Source organism: Taeniopygia guttata, chromosome 3 (genome assembly GCF_048771995.1).
Source record: "Taeniopygia guttata chromosome 3, bTaeGut7.mat, whole genome shotgun sequence".
Classification (NCBI taxonomy): Eukaryota; Metazoa; Chordata; class Aves; order Passeriformes; family Estrildidae; genus Taeniopygia; species Taeniopygia guttata.
Window position 1 is genome coordinate 95,593,288 of NC_133027.1, and position 14,337 is coordinate 95,607,624.

At 46.6% G+C, this 14,337-nt stretch overlaps 1 protein-coding gene across 1 annotated transcript in view; it reads right to left on the reverse strand.

Moving 5' to 3' along the window:
- Positions 1-11,126, reverse strand: part of ALK (ALK receptor tyrosine kinase) — a 305,662-nt gene extending 294,536 nt beyond the window's left edge. Inside the window, exon 1 of the mRNA XM_030268872.4 lies at positions 9,758-11,126. Coding sequence (XP_030124732.4) covers positions 9,758-10,343 — 586 coding nt within the window. The 5' untranslated portion in view covers positions 10,344-11,126. The remainder of the gene's footprint in view (positions 1-9,757) is intronic.
- Positions 11,127-14,337: the final 3,211 nt, after the last annotated feature.

The following is a 14,337-nucleotide window of genomic DNA, read 5'->3' on the forward strand; positions in this document are numbered from 1 at the left end:
TTTCCAAGGTAACAACAGACAGATCAAGAGGAAATAGCCTTAAGTTGTGCCAGGGGAGGTTTAGATTGGGTATCACAAAACTTTTTTCAGTGATAGGATTATCAAGCATTAGAACTGGCTGCCCAGGGAATGGTGGAATCGCTATCCCTGAAAGTGTTCAAAAATTGTGTAGATGTGGCACTTAGGGACATGGTGTAGTGGTGTACTTTGCAGTCCTGGGTTAACAGTTGGACTTGGTGATCTTAGAGATCTCTTCTAACTTACATAATTCTATGATTTTATTCAGCTTTCAGCACTCACAATATCACTAATGCAGCTCTGCCTTACCCTTCTTGTAGCTCAATATTGCAACAATCTGAAGCCATCCCTCATCTCTACAAAGAGCCAGGAAGAAGAAAGGTTCAGTATAACAGCTGGGAAAGAGCAAAGTGGACCAGTATGTGTCCCCCCCCTTCAAAAGCCACAGTGCTTCCCAGCCAGAAAGAGACCTTGGCTCCCATGTAAAACAAGTCTCATCTCTTCCCTTGGTTCCTTCGCAAATACTAATCATGTTAGGGACATCCCAGTGTCCTGCAAAGTCAGGACAGATTTTTAAGGTTCACCACAGGCTGTACATCTTTGAGAACAAAAAAGTGTGTTCTGACTTATGTGCCTAAATCTCAGCCAGCCCCAAACAGATTCACTCTCTGACTTTGTAATGCACCTGTTTTGCAAAGCAACCATTAAATTTGGAAGATTTATGGAATGCAACATTTTTCACATCTAAAAAGTATGCCAAAGAAATCATGCAGAAGGGTAATAGGAAATATTTGCAGGGAGACCTATTCTAAATCGTTTACACATAGATAAGGTACCAAATTCCTTTCCTTAAAGATTTTATTAACCTTTTGCTGATGGAAGGAGATTACTGATTGAGAGCTAGATGAGGTCAGTGCAGCAATTATATTTTGAAACCTCTTCAAACAAGGCTCTTGTACAATGTAAGAAAAAAAAGTTGGCAAAATGAATTGTTACTTAAAATGAGTCTTTTAGAAGAATAATTAACCTATAATAACTATTCTGGCCTCCTCTCCAGCCCTGAAAAGTAATCCTTTCTCATTAGTTTCAAGTTTAATTAGCATCAATAATGAAACAGCCCTTGGAAATAACCATTGCATCATGGTCTATAATGCTGACATACACTGCCCAACAATGGGTAAGGCCACAGGGTGATGTCTGAAGATAGGGAGAGGCTCAGCAGATCACAGATGATCCCAGAATTAAGAAGAAAACAGTATTGCATAAGGTGTGGAATGTTACAAAACCAGATTTATTTAAAGAGGAGTGTCACAAACACTGTGGAGCAGAGGAGACTCAGTTTTACCAATAACTGCTGCAGTATTTCCAGCAAGTTAGTGAGCCTCTCAATTCCAATTTCTTGTTCTTCCTTGGCCTTTTGGCTGAAGCAAAGAGAGTGACTTCCCTGTATAGTATATTCTATATGAGAAAATTCTATTCAGCACTTGGAGTCTAACATAATCAAATAATGCTTTTTCCATCCCTGGCTTCTGTGATCTCTCTGTAAAACAGATATAATAATATTAGCATTGTCACTAGGGCGATAAGGCTTAAAGAAGTTTGAGAATCCAACACGAAAGAGGCTATAAAAAGCCCAGACACTCTGATGCATCTGAGATAACTCATTACTCAATGGGCCAGCAGAAACAGCAGGAGAATGCCAATATACAAGTTGCAATTAGAGGTTTGCTGCAACTTGCAGAGCTCTCAAGCATCACCACAGATTTCTAGTAAGTGAAGTCATAGATAATTCAGTAGCCTGTCACAAGCACTACAATGACCACTTTCAAAAGAGCCACAGCAGCTTTCAAAACTGAGCTGGAAAGAAAACTTCAGTAACATAAAATTCTTAGAAGGAGTATGACATATGAAAATAACCATTTCCAGGATGTCTACTGAGACCAGTATTTTATCTTCCTAACATACATCAAGAAATATATAGCACAAGAATCCACACATGGACATCTTCCTCTGTACTCCCACCCTCACACAGCAGGATCCTGCTTTTTCCCCCTGCACTCACCACCCAGATGTTCTCTGCTCTTCACCTTACAGCCTTCTCTCCCTTTGCTCAGCTTGTAACTTGAAGAAAGAGTCAAGGTTTTCTTTCATCACAAGGTTTTATAAGACATGAGACCAACAAGAGTTACTTGTCAGTAAGGAAATGAGGAGAAGCTTGCAGAAGGAGCCTCCACCTCTTTCTTCACAGTACATTACTGCAGGGAAATCCCAGTCCAAAATGGATTCGGCATACACCCCTGTTTGAGCAGGAAAGGTAGTTCTTCTGCCTTGGTGTAAACATTAGAATACCAGTGGAAACTCTTGAGATTTGCAAACTGAGCTGAAGAGTGGTAAAGATGGTAAGTTGCAAAGGGGATGCCCCATATTTCTAGAGCCATCTAGTAGAAAGGTTTCAGCCGAGTATTTCCACTTTGCCATCTGTAATCCAGGAAGAATCAGGTAATCCACTAAAGTTTTAAACTATCTCAAATGCCCATTCTGTGCAAATGTCTGGTATCTTAACAAACCATAGAGGATAAACCTTCTCTCACTGCCTTCACACCATCCTCCCTTCCCAGCCAGGACAAACAGCGCTCGATTTGCTCAGCAGTCCCCATTAGCCAGCAGCAGCCAATACCTGCAGCTCCTCATTGCAAATGGAGATGGTGCCCAGCTGCAGCTGCCAAAAGCACATGGGCAGCTGGCCACAGCCTATCCCCCTCTCACTTTCCTTGAGGGTACAACTAATCTTAGTCAAAGACTCACAAAGTATTCAAATTTCAAATCTAAATTTGACTACTTGTCTTCAAGACAGGCGGTGTTTTAACAGTCAAAGGCGGGGCTCAACATTTTTCAAAATAAAAGAGAAACTGATTTTCTTGTAGCATCAACCAAAACTCTAAATTTGCTATCACTGAAATGAAGGAAATAGCAGTCCTTTGGCTATTAGCAGTGCAGAGATGGGAATAAATCAATATGGTATACTGGCTCTTTTAGCTTTTCCTTTAAAAAGCTGAGAGTTCAGACTGCACCTTACTGCCTTTATTCTGGTTCTTGGAAGGTAAAAGCATTATTAATCCATAAAAAAGCACCCTCTACCAAAAGCGTTCAAAAGCAGTCAAAACTGCCCTTGCTTTGCAAAGGAAGTAACCACCACAAAGGGAAGTATTTCGTCTCACAGAAGACGTCAATGGCAGAGCTGTGTACTGCAGGATAATTAAGTTGGAAGTCAAACTAGAACTCAGTTCTTGCAGCTGCCTACTGAAGTTCTTTGGCCAAAGGAATGTCTGTTGTTAGAAACTTGTCTGAAGTCAGTTTGAAGCCAGCCACCAGCTCTGTCTACTGGGTACACTTAGGAGACTTCAACCACTTCACAGATTCTACTTGACTAATGAGGGAAGGTGGTTCTCCTTCACTACAACTGGCAGAGTTCACAGCTTCTGCAAGCAGAGATATCTGAGTCCTACCTACTCTGTCACAGGGGATTTCTGAGTAGCCATGCTAAGCAGGATAGTGACAACCATGAAGCTACTAGGCCATCTCAGTCACAAATCAAAATACTCATGTAAATTAGACTTTAGTCTCAAAATGTGTTTCTTGCCTAAATATTTAAACACATAAATAACCTCCAGCCATTCCAGCTTGTCATTTTAAGCTTTCTGACATTTATTGTTCGCAAGAAAAGAAAGGTCAGACTTATCAAATCTGCATTTATGTTTCCATGACATTTTTCTCCAACCAAATCTTTCTGAATTAAAGAAGCAAGACAAATGTGGCACATTTCATAAAGGACCTTTCTCAGCCCAGCACTGCAGTCTCAACAACCATATTGAGCTCAGAAGTGGCTTCCCAGGAAACAGATGCTGTTGCTCAGTGGATAAAAGAGATCTGGAAAGCAGGCAACATGAACTGGTGTTTGCTATTACATAAGCCACTTGTGCCAAAACCACAGATCTCCAAGACTCATAGAGCTCATAGATCTCTTTAGGTCTGAGTAGCCCAAGAGGATGCTTTGGTGTGAGAATTAGACAGGAAATGTCTAGGCACAGTGTGGAATTTGCTGCTGTTTGGGAAGCAACTTGGATTCTCAAAACATCAGCACTCCAAGGGAGTTAGCACTGATGTATCCAAAAGGTAGGATCTTCTTTATTAAGACAAGGCTCACATAGTTGGGAACTTGTAAGTGCTAAATCCTGCCAGTCTCCCTTCAACTCTTCTACTTCTTTTGGAGAATTCACACCCATTGTCACAAACACACATTTTATTTCCTATCATGTAATGTTCGTGTGAGATGGGCAGTGAACCAAATAACCAGATTACTTCAAGATCCAATTCACTCAGACACTGCAAAATCACCTTTGATTTTGAAGAATGTCTCTGCTTTTGTATAATAAAGCACTTAAGTTTCCCTGTGCACTTCTTTACTGTAGATATTTATTCCCTGTTTTTAAGGATGTGGAAATAAAAGCACAGCAAGTTTAGAGAAAACATATTTTTTCAATGTGCCATAAATGTTCATTCAAACATAATAAATTGTTACTTGTGCCCCTTTTGGTGTTTGTTTATGGCTATTTTACTGAACATGCTTATGAATAAGAACATTCATAAGAACAATGAGCCTAAAAGTAAACAAAATTTGCAGAAAACAGACCTAGAAATCATAAACACATTGTGTATAATCCTGGCTCTCAATGAGGATAAGCAACACCACATAACTCTGGAAAAACAAAACCATGTGATCACATCACACTTTCCATGAACCACTCAAAGACTGAGCATAATTTCTAACATTATCTGTCAAATAATCAGCAACAAATTTACAAATCCTGGTGGCTTTACTGTGAAAGCTTCACAGCTTTGCAAGCCAAATTTTTGTGGTCAACATTGAAACAGTGGACAAGGCATCATGAGTCTAAAGAGTCATAATCCATGAGTTTTATCAGTGCTGATGGAGTGGGAAAATGAGTTGGACAGGAACAGGCAGTACAGCAGTAGGATCAAGGATCATACTGCCCACAAAGCCAGGCAAACCCCATCAATAGACAGTTTCCTCTTCAAGAAGCATTTCCAATTCAAGAAGAGGCACTGTGAACTGACTATATCCACATTTCTGGAGAGCACCAGCGACAGGAGGTCTAGAGGGAAGTCTACATACCTAATAGGGCAGGAAAGTCTGAAAAAGATGCTTTTAAGCACACACATGATTAACTGATTTAGCAACTGGCAATCACAGGCAGCCTACTGTGACACCCACAGCCCAAGGGTAGAAGAGGAAAGCCTTGATTTACACTAGTTCATGTCTAGAGTAAACTCAAGTGCAACTCACACTGTTCTTAACCTTTGGACTGGCAAAGCTGGTCTGATAGATGAGACAAAACACAAAAGCCCAGCGAAGAGCAAAGCCACTTGCACTACAGCAAAAACCTTTCAGAAGCCTGATGGCAGTGTCTCAGTCTTATCCAGTAAGCTCTGCCACTGCTTTATCAGAAGAGCAAGATCAGATCTCAGGTGTGGCACACAGTTGAGGGTGAGAGAAAACCAGAGAGCAACTGCAAAGTGACCAATACCTTTTACCAGTTTTCTGCTCAGTATAATACACAACTCCAAATGCTATCCTTTGAAGGCAGCAAAACAAAATCAAAATATAATAAAAAATATAACTAAGAGACCTTGATTAAATGCTGGTACCTCTAAAATATGCAAAAACAATTCTGTAGACTTCACCACAGTCAGATTTCAGCTTGGAGCTCTGATTTTCATTTACAAAATATCCACTTTCAAAACCACATTTTTATCTAGTGTGAAGTTCTTTCTAATCTTTAGGCATAGGGTTCCTCCTGCAAATGAGTTCAGGTGTATAGTAGCAGCCCCCTAAAGATGTAAAGCCTAATTGCCTCAGCATTATAATAGCATCGGTATGTAGTGAATGCAGACAGTTTCAGGGAGAATACATGTGGCAAGTTAATAAAATTTTAGATGAAGGCTACAGTGCAGGAGTAATATTTCGCCTAGCCAGGGGATGAAAAGTTATGCATTGCTATTTAAAAAATATAATTGGAATGTTAAATCTATTTCATGAATGAAAGTACATTGACCTTTCGAGGGAAGAATGACTCATTTTCAACCCTGTATGCCCCTTCTTAACACACGCTTCCCACCTCTGCATATGTAAGTAGCAATTAATTTTCATGGGAAGTTATTTTATGGCCATTTCAGCTTATTAAATTTCCTGGGTAAACTCACAAGAAGCCTATTTAGCAACATTTGTGGCTCAGGTGCCCTATAGTGAGAGAAGTGCTTACCTGTGAGGTTAACATGAAACAAATCCAAATACCAGTGCAGGATTAGGGTAGAAGGACTCTTGGATTATTTCCCTCAAGAAAGCTCAATAACCCATCCAGAGTACACTGCTACAGAGACCCATTGGGGTTCAACACTATACAGCAAAGCCTGTAAGACCAGAACTAAAGCCAACCTGAAAATCTCCTGACAGTAATGTTCACACTGGCTGTTCAGTTCCCCATGGCAATGTACTGGTTTCCACAGACAATGAGAGCAAAGTCAACAGCAACCTGTAGCTGAGATTCCCCTCAAATACAGGAGATCTGCAGTGCTGCACTCCTGTCCAAGCTTCTTTCTCCTTCTTCTGCATTTCTTGTTGTGTGTCTTTCATACAGAAAAGATTCAAATTAATTGGATTTTTTTTTTTTTTTTTGTCCAAGAGGAACACTGGGAGAAGGCTAAGAAGACAGTACTAAGTCTAAAAGCATTTCCAAGAGAGGAAAGCTTTTTTGTACCAAATTTTGAAAAGGCCAAGCTGACACAGAAATGGTAGATGGGCTGAGGTTTCATCCTATTCCAACTGAATGAAACTTCCATGCAGTTTCTCTAAATGGAAGCTTCTTGCAGGATACTCTGTTCCCACAAGGAAGAGTGTGAGAGAAATCTGGCATCAAGAATATTTGCAGAAGAGCCCTGTAGAAATTCAACTTTATGGCTTGTCTGCAGAACAACAGCTGCCCGTAAGTACATCCTTTACTAATTGCTCAGTAACAGACTGAGACAAAGTGCTTTACGTTTTGTACAAGCATGCTGTTAAAAAAAGAAAGGATTCACTTCAGTTAAATTTATTTTTGAGCCAGCAAATGAAAGTGTTAGTTAAAGAGAATAAAGCATTATTTACAGGACTCTGCTGTCACCTCTAAGGTCAGTGGGACTTCACCCCCTTGCCATTTTTCCTCACCCTAAAATATAATTCATTCTTCATTCACATGGAGGATAATGTGGTGAAAATAATTTAGCAAGGTAATTATACATTTTTCTGGGAAATACTGCAACCCTGGACATCTCCAGCAGACAAGAAGAAAAACAAAAGCCCAGTATGCCAACATAAGTGAAGCAGCTTTCCATTGTTGATGGGAGGATTGTGTTGTTTGAAATCCATTTCCAATTAGCTTAAGCAATGAAGGAAAGGCTCAGTTGCCTTAGGAAGGGCTTTAGTTAAGCCCCGTGCACATTAGCTGCAATGGTGTCAATAACTGCTGGAATCTCACAGGCTGGTGGATGCTGTTCGTGCTGTTATCACTGTGTCAGCACATCCTGCTGTCGGCAGGGCTACACAGCACAAATTTAAGGTTGGCAGTGACACATGGTGTTCACATAGGCAGCACCTTAGCAAAGCAGGGAATGGATTTCCTAATGTTGTTAAACAAACCCACGTTACAAAAGCAAAGCCACAGTGTAACTATGCTAAAGGGTCACTGCTGAAAAAGCAGAGGTGCAGTTTGGAAGGAGATCAGGATTTTTACAGATTGTGAACAGCTGCAAGGAGGTTACCACTTCAATATAGGCAAAGGAGGTCTATATTCCTTCCCTCTGCTCCTCCTTTTCCTACCTCCTCTGTGACTGACTTTGCATGACTGTGTTGCAGTAAGAACAGCAGAGCTTTCTCTCCAACATGATTTTACAGGGGCATAGCTTCCTACTGATCTGGAAAAACATGCATTTCTCCTCAACAGTGAGACAACAGACAAAATAAAGCATGTGAGTTTTAATAGCTTTGGTTAAAGCTCCATCTGCATTGTATTCACATCAGAGAACCTGTTAGTTCTTATGTATGCCCTTCCCTCAGGTTAAAAACACACCTTCATCCTCTAAGACAAATGCATGTCCTCAAGCTCCATCACTGCTGTAAGTACCTGATTAAAAATTGCATTCAAAACTAAGGCTTCACTGCCCAAGGAGATCTGTAAATCGAAACAAGTGCTAATCACAACAAATTCTCCAAATAGAAAGAAAATGAGACAGTAGGGTTTGGTGTCTTTAATTTTTAATTATTCTTTATTTATGGCAATGTAGCAAGGCAAGACCTGCTGGAAGATGCAGGGTGTTGGCCTCACCTAGCCACCTTGTGGTGGACAGCACCTCTGTGTTATCCCTGCCAGATCCAGCACAGGAAGAGCTAAACCTGGGTACCTCACTTTAGCCACAGCTGCAGGGCTTACAGCCTACCCTGACAGTCAGCTTTGGTTTTCATTTCAGGCAGCAAGGAAGGAGATGAGTTCCATTTGTAGTTCTTCAGATGGCTATCCCATCTTTTCAGATGAGCATCAAAAATCAGTTGCTCCAACTTTGTATTCAAAGCCCAGCAGTGACTTTTCCCTCCTCTTGTGAACTTACTGAAGTGTATTCTGTGGTCCATTAAGTAGGTGGCTACTCAGGGACACACCATTGACTTCTACAAAGCTTCATAAAAGGTACCTGACTTAACTCACTGTGACAAATTATTTGGACCTGCAGTCCCCTAGGTATTATATTCTTCTAGTAGGAAAGGCTGAATCACAGCTTCTGTTAAAGATACAAAGCACACACAGAATGGAAATTTCTCTTGATCACTGGCCCACAACAGAGTCCCGATTTGAGATAAAGGAGCTGCCCCAAACCGTGACTGCCAATCACCGCCCACCAGAACCAAAATTCTGAGCCAGGTTCTCTCTTCACACAAATACCAGTGCCGCATGAGCCTTCTCAGATGTACAACTTCTTGTACTGTAGCTGATAGAATACAATTCACTAAGGACCCTTTGGGGTTTTAAAATGTCAATCAGCCCCTATATTTTATGTTTAAAGAAGAGGAATAATATTAATGTCAATATCCAGTAATAGAGATAGTAGCATTAATGTACAAAATCAGAAGCCAGACCCAGCTTTGGAGATGTTTGTGCTGTTTCCTGGTCTGCTGTCACATAACCTTGAAAACACTCGCAGCACTTTGAGGAAGCATCCCTTTTTAGGATGATATTTTTTAAGTTTCAAAGAACCTGATCTTGCTGTCCTTCGACTAATGACACTTTAACCTTCTAGGACTTGCTTGCGGCTTTCTAGCACATAGAAACTCTTGGCGTTTCGCAAAAATCGCTCGTCACTTTCAAAATAGTCCTCCTGGCCCCAGCAAAGCGCTTCGATACATTTCGCACGGGTAAAGCGCAGCCCTTAGGGACAAGCCGCGAGGGGAAGGCGCGAGCGCTCGGGGGAGCTGCGCTTCCCGCATCGGCGGGGCCGTCAGTGACCGGGACGGTGCGGGGCGCTGGACGCGTGTCCGGGCGGGGAGGGCGCACGGCAGCGCGGGGCACGGCGGGGCTGCGGGAGCGGGCGCGGGGCGCTGCCCGGCGCGGTGCGCGGCATGCAACGCACGGCTCACCTGCCGCGGAGACGTAGAAGAGAAGGCGGGGGCGGGCGGCGCGGATGGCCGCCGACAGCCCTCGCTCGCTGCCCGGGAGGGCGCCGCGGCGCTCGGGCATCAGCCGCACCCGCAGCCGCCCATCGCCGGCGCGGAGCCACCAGGCGAAGAGCTCGGTGAGGTTGAACTCCAGGTGCGCCCCGCCGGAGCCCGGCGGCGGCTCGCCGGCGCAGCCGTCCCGCACGGTGCCCTCGCCCAGCTCCAGCACCAGCTGCTTGGCGCGCCGCAGCCGCCGCCCGGCCGCGGAGGGCCCGGCGGGGACGGCGGGCGGCTCGGCCCGCGGCAGCGCCCCGCGGGCGGCGCGGAGCAGGGGCGCGCAGTCCAGGCGCAGGCGGCACCGCGCCGCGGCGCGCCCCGGCGGCCCCAGCACCAGCTCCCGCACGTAGGTGCGAAACAGCGAGGGCACGACGAAGTCCATCGCCAGGCTCCTCCTCTGCAGCCGCGAGAGGCCGGGGGTGTCCCGCGGTCCCGCCGCCGCCCCCGGGGCCAAGCTCAAGGCGAGGCAGGCAGCGGCCAGGAGGCGGGCGGGCAGCCTGTCCCCAGCCATGACCCGCGGGGGGCCGGCAGCGCCCCGTCCTGCGCCCGCGGAGCGGCGCCGGGGAGCGCGATGCCGGCGCGGCGCTCTGCGGAGGAAGCTCGGGGCCGGCGCCGGCCGCTGCGCCCGGGGCCGCCGCTGCGCGGGCTTTGCCGGCTCCAACTACCCGCCACAACACAGGCATTACCCTGCGAGCGCTGACGTCACGCCCGAGCGCGCCCCCCGGCAGCCAATGGCGGCCCCGGTAGCCCTAATTATGCAAATGTACGGGGGCGGGGCGGGCGGGGCGTTCATTGAGGGAAACGGCCCGGCGGGCGCGGGGGGCGGGCCGGTGCGCGGTCCCCCGGGACGGGCCGGGCACGGACGCGCCCCGGGAACGGGGGCGGGCAGCGGCCAATTGCTGCCCGCAGCGGGGCACCCGGCAACAGCACGGCTGGAGCCGCTCCTTCACATGGCCCGGAGGGGCTGGGGGCGGGCGCTGGGCGCCGAGCCCGGCTGCCACCCCCGTGTGGCGGGGGGCTCTGGGGTCCCGTTCCCCGCCTCTTCTCTGGGCAGGCAATGATGGACATACCTGTCCGCTTTTCTTCCTTGCTTTCCTTTTCTTCCCTTCCTTTTTTTCCTGGTAATTTCTTTTTCTTTTCCTTCCCTCTGTGCTCACTCCCCATCTTTCCTTTTCCTCTCTTCCTTTCCTTTCTTGCCTTCCTTTCCTTCCTGGCTTCCTTCCGTACCTCCTTAAAGGCTAACGTCCATAAAAGAACCCTGCATGTCTTTCCCCTGTAGAGAAAGGGAGAAAAAAAAGAGAAGCAAGAAGTGTGTGTGTGGGGGGGGAGGAATCTTAGAGTATAAGTAATTCTAAAAAATGGATCAAAATTCTTCCATTTCTGCATGAAAACAACAGCCTTAAGAAAGGTCCATGCAACAATTTCCCCTTTTTTCACCCTTCATAAATACAGTTTAATTACTGTAATTACATTAGTGCTGTGCCTTAGGATAGCTAATCATAACTCATTCATATTTCTGGAAGTTGCCTATATGAATTAATGACTTATTATTATCTCTTTAGTTTGATACTTAATGCATGTATATTTTTATAATCCAGGTACTTTAACTATATAATCATTAGAGTGCAATTATTCTGTCGTGCAGTTATTCTTGTGCTTATATCAAATTAATGTTAATATACAGATATTGTGGAGCAGAACCACAGTGTAATGCCTCCGTAATTGTAATGCCACAGAGTGTAATTGCAGGCGCAATGCTAGAAAAGGGAACCATGATCATTTCTCCACAGAAGCGTTGAGGAAGGAACTTCAGGGCAATTGCTGAAGGATTAGTTAAATAATAGAGTTAATACAAAAAAAGCCACCTCTGTGCTGTGTTTAACGTCATAGAGGTGAGCTGATTCAAAGCCCATCTAAGAAGCTGGCATTTCTCTGGCTGCAAATGCTTTGGACAGATCCTTGCTTTCCCCCAGCTCTTCTTATTTCGGAGTCCACTAAATCAACTTGCTCAACATGTGAAGCCTAATCCCTTACTTTTCACTTTTAATGACTTTGGGTCTCAGTCTCATCATGAGCCACCAGTAGGGTGCCATCCCTGGCTCTGGGACAGGGCACAGATGCCCTGGCACAAGTCCCAGCACCTTAGTGCTGGATGTACCAGTGTCCATCCCAACACTGGGAGGCCACCTGCAGCTCACTGCTTGCTTCTCCTCTCTGCAGCCCAGCACCTCCCTGCACCCACAGCTCTGCTTGGCCCTAGGCCAGCTGTGGGTCCTGAGCAGCAGGAAGGAGGCAGTGGCAGAGAAAGAAGAGGAAGAGGAGGAACAGGAAGAAGGCAATGATGAGGATGGGACCTCCATCATCCTCATCTGTCCCACCAGCTCCTGCAGGGCCACTTCTGGGTTGGTTGTGTTGCCATACCCCATGATAGGGCAGGAGAGGTTCCCAGCCACGCACACACCACTCTGGGAATGATTTCTGCCTCCCCTGGCAGGGAGCTGATGGGGGCATTTCCATGTCCTACATCCCCTGGTCACCTTTTAGTCCCCAGCCAGGAAGGGTAAAAGCTGCTGTTCTGGAACTCAGAGGGAGCCATGGCTTGGGCAGCACCTCTGCCCACCCCTACCATGGGCCTTTGTCCTGCCCCTGTGTTCTTTCCCATGGGGCAGGGCTGTGCAGGCACATCTGCCCTTGGGATGGGGGAGCAGCAGGGCCTGGCACTGGTTCACCTCTCTTTCTGCAGCTCCTGGGCACTGAAGGAGCTGTAGGTGGGAACATAACAAGGGTAAGCTGGGAAATGCCTCAGGAGCAGCCAGAGAGGGGAACACAGCTCCCCAGCTGGGCAGAGGTGACCCTACATTTGGGGGTCGTGCTAAGCACAGCTAAGAAGAGAGGATAGGCAACTGGGGACGTATTGAGCTGTCTCCCTGTCCCTTCCCAGTGCACAGGACAAAGGGAGCCCAAGTGACCTAACTGCCAAGCATCTAATCCCTGGAGAAGGAGGTGAGCCACTGCCATGTGGTGTCTCTGCTCTGGGCTATGTCCCTGAGGTCTCCTCCCCCAGACGAGCAGCAGAGGCGTCCCAGCTCACCTTCCTCCACTCCTTGTCTTTTACCCAGTGGAGGACATTTAGTGCCAGGAGTCTGGAGAGGCTGGCAGAGGTGAAGATCACTGCCCTGTGGCTGGGCTGGGATGCCAGGGATGTGAACTGGTGTGGGAGGGAGGAAGGGTCTGTTGTGCCTTTTAGCAAGCAGAGGGATTGGAGAGCCACCAGGAACACCAGCATGTCCTTGCCAGTGGCACTGGGAGACATGCTGTGGTGCAGGGCAGAGAGCCCAGGAGGGCAGAGCGTCCTTGCTCTGCCATACTCAGGCTGCTGGGGCTGGCTGGCAGCTCCTCAGTGCCCCTTCTTTTGCAGGGCTGCTCTGTGAGCAGAGCAGGCTGATCCTAAGGAAGAGCTTCCAATGGCCCTGCCTGGCAATGGAGGACAACTTTGCTGCTCACCAGGTGAGTTTTGGAAGGAAAGGCAAGCTTGTGCTCTGGCTGAACTGTGCTCACTTGTCCTGTGAGTATCACCATGCAGGTGTGGGACCCCAAGGAAGGACATCACCTGAATGAGCAAAGACACCTGTTGTGTGATAATCACTGGGTACAGTTTTGGGGGGACAGAGAGCCTCCAGAGCTGCCAAAGGGCTTGGAGGAGGGCAGGGCAAGGGCTGGAACATGGTGTCCCAGTGACACATCAGCTTTCAGGAGTCTCCAAGCCAAAGCCACAGCTCCAGCTGCCAGCTCCCTGTCTGTTCTGTTGCATCGCTCAGCACAGCAATGTCCACTGATGGGCTTTTAGGATCTGTCATGGCTTGACGCTGGCACAATGCCAGTGTCCCCATGAAAATACACCTTCCCAAATAAGTGCTGTGAGATGCGATCAGGAACAGAGCAGAGCATGGCCAACTTAGAAATAAAGGAAAAAGAACTTCATTAAACTATGATAAAAGACACACACTAAATCCAGACTGAAAACCTTCCAAAACATTCCTCCTTCCCCCACCCCAACTCCAACAAACCACAGTGAGACATAACTTGGACCTTCAATCAAGTCATCACCCTTCATATAATCAATGCTGAGTCCATCAGGGGAGAGAGGAGTCTCTCTGTTCCTCCATCCTTCATATTTACCAGTGAGGTGAAGTTGAGTGGTTGCTTTGGTGCCACATCAGTGCAGTAACAACTGGAGTGTAAAAGAGGCAAAGGAGACTTTTGCAAAGGTCTCTAAGTTCCTGCATTTTTTGTGAAAAGGGCAGGTTTTTAACTATCACTTCTCCTTTAGTCATGGCATTGCCCAGAATCTGCAGTTAGAGCAGTCACTCAAAATCAAAAGCTGTTCTTTCTCTTGGACCTGCCTTAATTCCAGCATCTTAGGGACTGAATGCTGGCACAGCACACCTGCCAGAGACATTCCCACAGCTTGGCTGGTGTGCACCAAGGAGACTCTGTCTTCAGCC